Genomic DNA, 8,296 nt, shown 5'->3' with positions numbered 1-8,296 from the left:
AATGACTAGTCCCATGTTTTCTAACATGACACAAGAAGTCAGACCCACAATAATTACATATACACTTGAGAGGAGGAGGCTCTTTGTTAGGATCTGTCAGGGGTGGATGAGTATCTTCCTTAGTAAAATGATCCCAAAGAGATGATCATTTTCCCTTTGTTTGTCCAGGAGGGATGAGAGGTTTACCCCTCTTTCTAGCCCTAGTTTTTCTACCATTATCAGTAGGAGTAGGGTTTTCAGTCTAAGTGAGAGGTGGTTGATCATCTATCGGAGGAGGAGTTTCATCTACTTCATCAATATCCATTACCTAATACAACATATTTAAGAAAAACTAATCAACATATCCTTAGTAAATTTTGAATATTGTTTTGAATTTAATATTACTTGGGATATTATTCTATTTTGTTATGTAAATTATGGAGAAGATAAAATAGTTTTTTACCGTATCTTTTAATTAATATCCAAAATAATTAACTTAAGGAGATGGATATGTAATTCTTTTTTTGATATTGGGGAGGGGGATTTCGAACTTGGGGACACTACCTATGAACACGAGATGGAGATATAATTAAAAACCAATTTGGAAGCTTACTATTTTCATTCCAAATTGAGTGAACATACAAATTAAATAAAATACATTTATTAAGATCATAGTGATAAATAAAAAATTATTGCCACCCTAAATCATTTGCATCCCTACCTTAGAGGGAGAAAAGTAGTTCATTTGAGTTATAGAGAAAAATTAAAGAAAACCAGCAATGCAAAAGAAGGCAGTTTTCTAAACGAGCCTCTAATGAAAATGAAGAATGAAAAAGAGAAGGACACCAGAAGCTGACAACTCTAGAGGCAGCCTTTCATATTCAGGATCATGCAAAATTGCAAAGCCCACTCCTTTTTCTACTCTCAAACGAATCTCTTCTGTTCCGAATGGACCACTCTCCACACATTTTTTTATTTCTTTTAAATTTCCATTCTTAAATAAAGTAAAATAATCTAAACTCATTACTTCTTTCTTACTTTGTTTCGTGAACTTGGAGCGTTTCACTAGTGTCTACATTCTACAGTCTAATCTACTTTTTAAAGAGAGAGAACTCTTGAATCACAGGCATCTCTTTCTCTCTTTGATTGTTTCTCCAAAACAGTCTTTCGAACAAGAAAAGGAAGATTTTGCCATCATAGATAGAAACCCATCATTCCTTTGAATATATATATTAAATATATCTCTCTTTTGCACCTTTTACCTTCTTCATTTTCAGACACAAACATATTTCCTATATAAAGCTTTACAGCCATATATACTGAAGCTCCTACGGCCTCTTTTTTTTTTTCTTTCTCATTTTTACCCTTGTCCTCAACCAACTTTAGTCTAAAACCTCATCATCATCATCATAATCCTAATCTCACTCTCCCCATTATAAAAAAAATGATGTCGTTCACTACTTCTATGCTAGGCTTTGTCCTTGTTCTATTGTCGTCCAATTTTCTCCACTCTTCTCAGGCTAACATTCTTGCCGAACCAGTCAGCGGCCACGACCAGCCAGTCAAGCCCGGCGAGTACTCAAGCCCAAATACCGTTCCGGCTTTTCCAGTCCAGACCCAAGCCAAGACTTGCCGCCTTGACCTCTCCGACGAGCTTTTTGGTGGCGTTAAGGAAGCCTGCGGCAGAGACCTCGACCGCAGCCGATGTTGTCCCGTTCTAGCGGCGTGGCTCTTCGCGGCTCATGCTAGGTCGGCTCTTGAGTTGCCTTCGGCGGCTCCGGCTCCAGCAGATGTAGGTGGCGAGTTGCCGATGATGCCGGACGATTCTCAGAAGTGTGTGAACTCGCTGCAGAGCTCGCTTTTGAGTAGAAATATTCGGATTGCGCAACCTAATGCGAGCTGTGACGCTGTCTTGTGCTTCTGTGGGATTAGGCTTCACCAGATTAGCTCCCTTAGTTGCCCGGCGGCGTTTAACGTCTCCGGTCATCATAACGCCACGCCTACTGCCGCCGTTAAGAACTTGGAGAAGAACTGCCGTAACTCCTCATATTCTGGCTGCACCAAGTGTCTTGGTGCCCTCCAAAAGGTCTAACTTCACTTTTCCATTTCAAAGCCCAATACAATAAATTATTTTACTATAAAGGAAAAGCTCTTTCTTGCATTTGAAAACAAAAAGAGCCCAGTTTTACGTTGAAAAATCTATGCTCTACATTTCTAAAAAGAATCCTGTTCATCAAGTATCAAACTTTAACTCTGACCAATATTTTTATAAAGAAGATGAAAGGGTTCAGTTTTGCTTTCCTTCTGGATACATGCATAATATCCTCTAATGCAAAATTTCGCCTAATAATGCAAAATAATTGCTGGGTATTTTTTTGATCTTCTTAAATTTAGATGGAATATGGTGATAGTGCCATACAGACTGGCATGAGGTCCATGAGGTCAGAAAAGTCTATTGAAGATTTGATTTAAACAGTGGAAAAACTATTATTTTTTTCTTCACATTTTTTTCCTGATAAATCAAACCACACAATTCTGGTTGACCATAGAAAACGACCCAACCACCAAGGGACATAATTTTTCCAAGTCCCATGTGAATTTGTCAACAAAATTATTTTTCTGACTTCCGCTAAGATTTTCTTTTCCATAATTTCATGCTCCTTCGTTTCCCATGCTGCTTATTTTGCTTCCTCTAATGGCGTTGAATTCTGATGAAGTTACCACATTGATATATTTTTTAGTTATCACAACATTGTTTTGTATCTAATTTCTCAGATAAAGGGAGGGTTCAAAAACGGTACGGACGGTGACCGACCGAGTGACCGGGCGAGCAAGATGTTCAACCGGGACTGCCAGCTCATGGGGCTGACGTGGCTCCTGGCCCGTAACAAAACGGCGTACATACCCACCGTCTCGGCGGTGCTGCGCGCCATCATGTACAGTGCGCACCCACCGCACGAGTCCAAGTGCAGCCCGGACCAAGAGAACATGCCACTGGCCGTTGATTCACTGCAGTTCGAGAAGGCACAAGCCTCATCATCACCGTCCATATTTTGGTTTCCAATTTTACCCCTAATCATTTTGGTGTCTCTGTTTGTTTAGTATAGGAAATAGGGTCCTTTTTCTCTCTCTCTTCTCAAATTTCTACTCTGCCCCGTATTTTTTTGATAGTGGTTGTCGGGTCACGTGATGCTAGTAGACAAACGGGCTTATTGGGTTGTTTTTGTCCTTTTCACCCACTCTGTAAATTTCAGCTCGTCTCACCTATTTTTTTTATTTACATATTAGTACCATTAGCTTTTGGAAATTGGAATACAAAGTTCATAATTTTTAACATGTTATATGTCATAGACAGAAAATTATTAAAGCTCAAACGCATAAAAACGCTCCATTTATATACAAGGTGAGTATATATATGGCTAATGAGTGTTGTTTGGTTTTAGCATAATGTCCAAATTTTAGCTATGTCACTCTTTGGGACCTAATTGTACCGTTGACTAACCTTTTATGCCCTAAAGCCTACGTTGCCAAACGACGGCGGACCCAGCTCTCCACAAATGAGAAAACCAATGTGGAGAAAATTATGCAGTGTTATTGGTGGCAGTTTAAAAGGTTTTAATCAGAATTAGCAACTCCCCATGACCGAGTATGTTGGTCGCATCGTCCTTTGAAAAATTGGGAACAAGAAAAAGGTATTATTATATAAAGAAGGCCCTTATTAGTTTATATAAGATAAAGTTATTAGTTTATGCTTTATTTGGTGTAATTAACACTAGTATTTCACATGTTCAAGGGAGGGAATCACGGTCAAATGTTTGTCTTATTGTGGTACCTTTCACAATGTGGACCCATTGGTACCTGTAAATATGCTAGGAAAGTGAGCTGGAAATTCGCTTCTTTTATTCATAATTACATATATATTATTCTTAATCTTACATTATTAATTTTCTCAAGTTTCTTTGGTTACAAATGCTTGAAGAGTATGTATATGTAGTAGACCCAAGGCCCATTTTTGGATTTGATTCAACTGTTTAGGGCCTTGAGGGTAAAGAGTTGAAGGGTATGCACTTGATTCACTTTCTCAAATGGATCCCCTTTATTACCCATTATACAATAAAGAACAAAATACTACCACCACCATATAAACTAGAACTTCGAGATTTACATTTAGTATGTAAAATAATCTAACTCCCCTTAAACAAAAAACACTAATAGACATTACATATTTGAGTGAAAGGAAAAAAAAAAAGAAAAGTCAACCCAAACTCCCACTGAGTCTTAATGGGCCCACCTTCGATATTGCCCTTGCAATCAAAAAATGCATTGCTCACCAACCTTTGCCTATTAGCCACAACCAGTCAAGCGTTACCCCTGCAAATATACCTCCTAGTAGAAACAACACCAGTAGATTTCCCAAAGCATTTTGTTCTGGCCCCTATATAAAGTCCAAAACCAAAAACACAAGCTTCAATACATAAAATCAAGGCCTAAAAAAAAAAAAAAACACCAAGAACCAACTTTGTAAGTATTATGTTCAATCGAACTAAACTAACCTTGTAACCTTTGGGAGCAGAAGTGAAGACACAAACAGTAAGGTAACCATTTGTTAAGCCCAAGAAGGAAGTGAGCAGTATCATCCAGCCTTGGTCACCATATTTGGCAGTGAAATAGAAAGCTGGGATGAGCAGGAAACGGGAAAGAATGGCTATCATCAGTCCTTTCCTCGACTCCAACTTCAGGAACTTGATGAGTGGAATGTATCTTCCAATTAGATCCCATACATTGTACATAGCAATCAAAACCAGGGCATACCTAATATTATCATCATTATGTTAATATTAGGCTTATTAATCTAACACTAATTTAGTCAAGGTTGAAGATGAGTACAAATTTAAAGCACGTACCATGTGCCCAAACTATGTGAGCCAGTGTCTTCAGATAAAAAACCAGGGAAAATTGACAATGTCAATACATATATGAGGAACATATCAAGTGCATAATCTATGTTCTGAAGTAGCAATTCTTTGTTTCCCAACCTCTCGAGTTTTTTCGGGTCTTCCTCATCCTGCACAAGATCATAGAATCTTGCTTAATGATGGATTATGAAATGGCTATAGCCTTTTCTGTTTTTTCTTAGAAATATATTGAAAAAAGTAACATACTCCTTTGGGTAATGTTTGGATGCCACCGGCAGCAAGATCAGCTGAAACAGTTTTAGATCCTTCGGAGGCTGCCTTTGAGCGGTAATACTTGATGATCGGCAGTTTTGGAAAGACAAACGCATAGAGAAGAACACATAGAAACTCAAAAGCAGCCGAGATGACAAAGAATAAAACTGCAGTGGATATTCAAACACAACTGGTATTAGAAAACCAAGATTTTAAGCACAAGGCATGATGCAACTTCCTGTCAAATACAACAAATTTGCTAATAGGCAGGGAAACAAACAACGATTACAATGGCATATTTCAGTTTTTGGTAGCTTTCCATTGGGGCTGGGTAGGGAAAGTATGAGAAATCATGACATTCAGTTTAATTAACAGAACTTTTATCTCTAAGCTGTCTCTATCATAAATACCAATGAGTGGCATAATTGTGTTAAGACCTCAAATGAAAGCAGTTAGAGTTCAAAACAACAATCAGGAGAGCTAAACCTACTTGCTCCCTTGCGAAAACCATTCTTTGAATTCTCAAATGCAGCCTTTGTAATTAACCTCAAGGCAGAGGTTAGAGCCCCTGATGCAGCCAACCCAGCAAGGAAAGACTGAACAAATTTTAAAATTGGAGAAGCGTTTAAAAAAGTTTAGAAAGAAACTAAAACTACACAAGACACTAGAGTCTAAAAGATGCTAAGAAGAACAGAAACTAACTTGAATAAACTCAGGTCGCATGAAGGAAAGGTCTCCAACCATTCCACCCTGAACATGAGCATCTGCAACTCCAAAAGCCCCACTAACAGCACAAATCCCGATAAAAGTCCCTAGTCCTCCTTTCCCAGATGTTGCCAAATCCAACTACTTGGCAGAACATTCAATTTATAAGAGATCAGAATAGTAATATTTGATCGAAATGTGTTGTTAATTCATTGGATTGCATTAGATATAGTAATAAAAACACACTTACGACTAAAACCATAACAGAAGCTATGAAAAAGAGTATGTATCCCAACAGGTTCCGCCTCCTAGTATTAATCTTTGCCTCATTATAGGCAAGTACTGCGAGTGTTCCAAGCGCAAATGGCTGATATACCAAAGTAAGTACCCTTGAGGAGTGGTATCGCTGCATTAAAAAGTAAACTAGATTTTTAAAACTCAGTGGAATATATACATCAGAAGAAAGGTAGCAATGAGTTGATTTGAATGTCACTAGAGTTAAATTTAATCACTCGAACAATCAGATGAGCGTGATTTATACATACATGAGACCATAGTTTCAATGAACAGAGTGTGTATCACAGAATGTGATTCTAATTCTAATTCATCATAGTTTCAATGACCATAATTTCAATGAAATAATCTACTCTATACCCCCCATTTTATAATTCCAGAAGTTCTAGACATCACATGAGAGAATTCTTAGTAGTGAAAATTTAGTATCGGTTCCTATCTATGCCAACTAAATAGATATATACTATAGAGAACTAAATCCAAAAACATGAATGTGTAAGATTATTTTTATACAAAGAAGTAATTGTATGATCAGAGTTCCAATCTAAGAGTGTGTTCAAAGACATTAAACATCTAAAATCATGTGAACTTTTCAACTTGCTGATAAGTGATAACCATAAAAAGTGAGAATTTGAAAATAGGAGAACGAATTTTACTTTACCGGAAACAAATAACCATAATAATCTCCAATAGTTAGCATACTGTTCCATGAAAAGAGGCATCCATTTCCCAGAAGCCAGCATACTACCATTGCAGCATACTTTCCCTTCAATTTAATAAAAAAAATTCATGTATCAGAATTCTGAAATTTCCATAACAAATATAGCCTTTGCTTCATTATAATTAAAAAAAATGATGAATCACAAACCTCAAGCCTCGCCGGAGGTCCATTATCATCAAGGTTGGCCATGAATGCTTCCTTCAACCCCAGTTCTTTACAACTTAAAAGACAACACAAAATATTAGAATAAATATACCAATTAATATCGTGTGAATGTGAGCTATTAATTATACCCATATGGAAATCGTTCACCGTGAGTTGTTTTGTTGGGTCAGTATAATTTAAAATTAGGATAAAGGTTTTTAACTTTTTGTTTTGCTTTCACACTATTAGTTAACAATATTATATATATTATGAAATAATGGAATATAATAAAGTAGTACCAAGTACAAACATTGAACCCCAATTTCAATTTTGGTTTAAGAATAACTCCCAATCTCAGACGTTTACTTAAAAGAGCAATTTAAAAATTTGTAATATGGTAACAATCATTACTAATTTTCTAGAAGCAATATCTTATCACTTGAAAGTTATTTTTCTTTGTTTCCATCTTTTTAATTCGGTTCTCCTCTCACAGAATTAGTCCCAGGAAACATATATAGATTCTTTGAATTTTCTTTATGATTTTAAGGAAACAATGATAATAAAAAGTAACAATCCATAGAAAAGAAATATTAATCCGTATGAATCAAATTTAGATAAGGGAGATGTAACTCACCATTTGAAAAAGGTAGGTGGACATGAAAGGAGATGAGTAAACGTTCTAAATGAATTTGTATATTTTAAATCTTATAGATACAAAAATATTTATAAAAAGTAGTTTCGGTATTTCCGGTTTTCAAAATTTTCCTTAGCTGATTGGATCACGAAGAGAATATACTCAGCCCCGCATAGACCTTAAAGTTAGTTTTATACTAAAAAAAAATGAAGTGTTTTTATATGGGAAATTTTCGACACTACGTTGAATAACATACTTAATTTTTTTAAAATGCCAACATAACATACTCTCCCAAATATATGCCATTTAAAATTTTTGGACAAAAACACCCCTACTACTAACCGAGACCCCTCACCTTCTCTCTTCCCAGCCAAACTCTCTCATTTCTTTCTCATTATTTTCTCTCCGTTCACATTCTCACCATCTCTCTCAGGCGAAGCTCTCTCTCTTCTCACAGCCGCTGTCGCCACTGTCTTCTTCATCGCAAGGTAAGACATTCGGTTGTCATGTGGTTTTTTTTAAAAAAAATTTGAATCGTAATGTATAAATCGATGAAATGGGTTTGATTGTTAATCTTTATTTTGCAAAAAATATAGCTTAAAATGGGTTTGATTCTATGTGCATCATTTTGGAAGATTATGTTTAAATTCT

General features: G+C 36.3%; 2 protein-coding genes across 2 annotated transcripts; one reads left to right on the top strand and one right to left on the bottom strand.

The window, feature by feature from the left end:
- Positions 1–884: 884 nt before the first annotated feature.
- LOC133817675 (uncharacterized GPI-anchored protein At4g28100) lies at positions 885–3,315 on the top strand. The gene is made up of 2 exons (XM_062250254.1): positions 885–2,065; positions 2,755–3,315. Exons 1-2 carry the CDS (start codon positions 1,424–1,426, stop codon positions 3,079–3,081), a joined length of 969 nt encoding a protein of 322 aa, XP_062106238.1. The 5' UTR covers positions 885–1,423; the 3' UTR covers positions 3,082–3,315.
- A 542-nt stretch (positions 3,316–3,857) lies between these two features.
- Positions 3,858–7,723, bottom strand: LOC133817674 (equilibrative nucleotide transporter 3-like). Its single transcript, XM_062250252.1, has 10 exons — positions 7,646–7,723; positions 7,015–7,087; positions 6,808–6,912; positions 6,103–6,258; positions 5,850–5,993; positions 5,638–5,743; positions 5,142–5,314; positions 4,884–5,044; positions 4,533–4,791; positions 3,858–4,414 (listed from the first exon to the last, which is right to left on the bottom strand). Exons 2-10 carry the CDS (start codon positions 7,054–7,056, stop codon positions 4,307–4,309), a joined length of 1,254 nt encoding a protein of 417 aa, XP_062106236.1. The 5' UTR covers positions 7,057–7,087; positions 7,646–7,723; the 3' UTR covers positions 3,858–4,306.
- Positions 7,724–8,296: the final 573 nt, after the last annotated feature.

This window comes from Humulus lupulus, chromosome 2 (assembly GCF_963169125.1).
Source record: "Humulus lupulus chromosome 2, drHumLupu1.1, whole genome shotgun sequence".
NCBI classification, from domain to species: domain Eukaryota; kingdom Viridiplantae; phylum Streptophyta; class Magnoliopsida; order Rosales; family Cannabaceae; genus Humulus; species Humulus lupulus.
Note: the sequence above shows the minus strand (reverse complement) of the source record. Positions and strands in the feature narration are given on the sequence as shown.

Excerpts from the sequence above, each read along its gene's own strand:
- LOC133817675 (XM_062250254.1), top strand. The coding sequence starts at position 1,424 with ATGATGTCGTTCACTACTTCTATGCTAGGCTTTGTCCTTGTTCTATTG. Across the intron at positions 2,066-2,754 it reads GTCTTGGTGCCCTCCAAAAG|ATAAAGGGAGGGTTCAAAAA; the intron begins GTCTAACTTCAC and ends CTAATTTCTCAG.
- LOC133817674 (XM_062250252.1), bottom strand. The coding sequence starts at position 7,056 with ATGGCCAACCTTGATGATAATGGACCTCCGGCGAGGCTTGAG. Across the intron at positions 6,259-6,807 it reads ATTATGGTTATTTGTTTCCG|CGATACCACTCCTCAAGGGT; the intron begins GTAAAGTAAAAT and ends TTTTTAATGCAG. Across the intron at positions 4,415-4,532 it reads CTGCTCCCAAAGGTTACAAG|GGGCCAGAACAAAATGCTTT; the intron begins GTTAGTTTAGTT and ends GACTTTATATAG.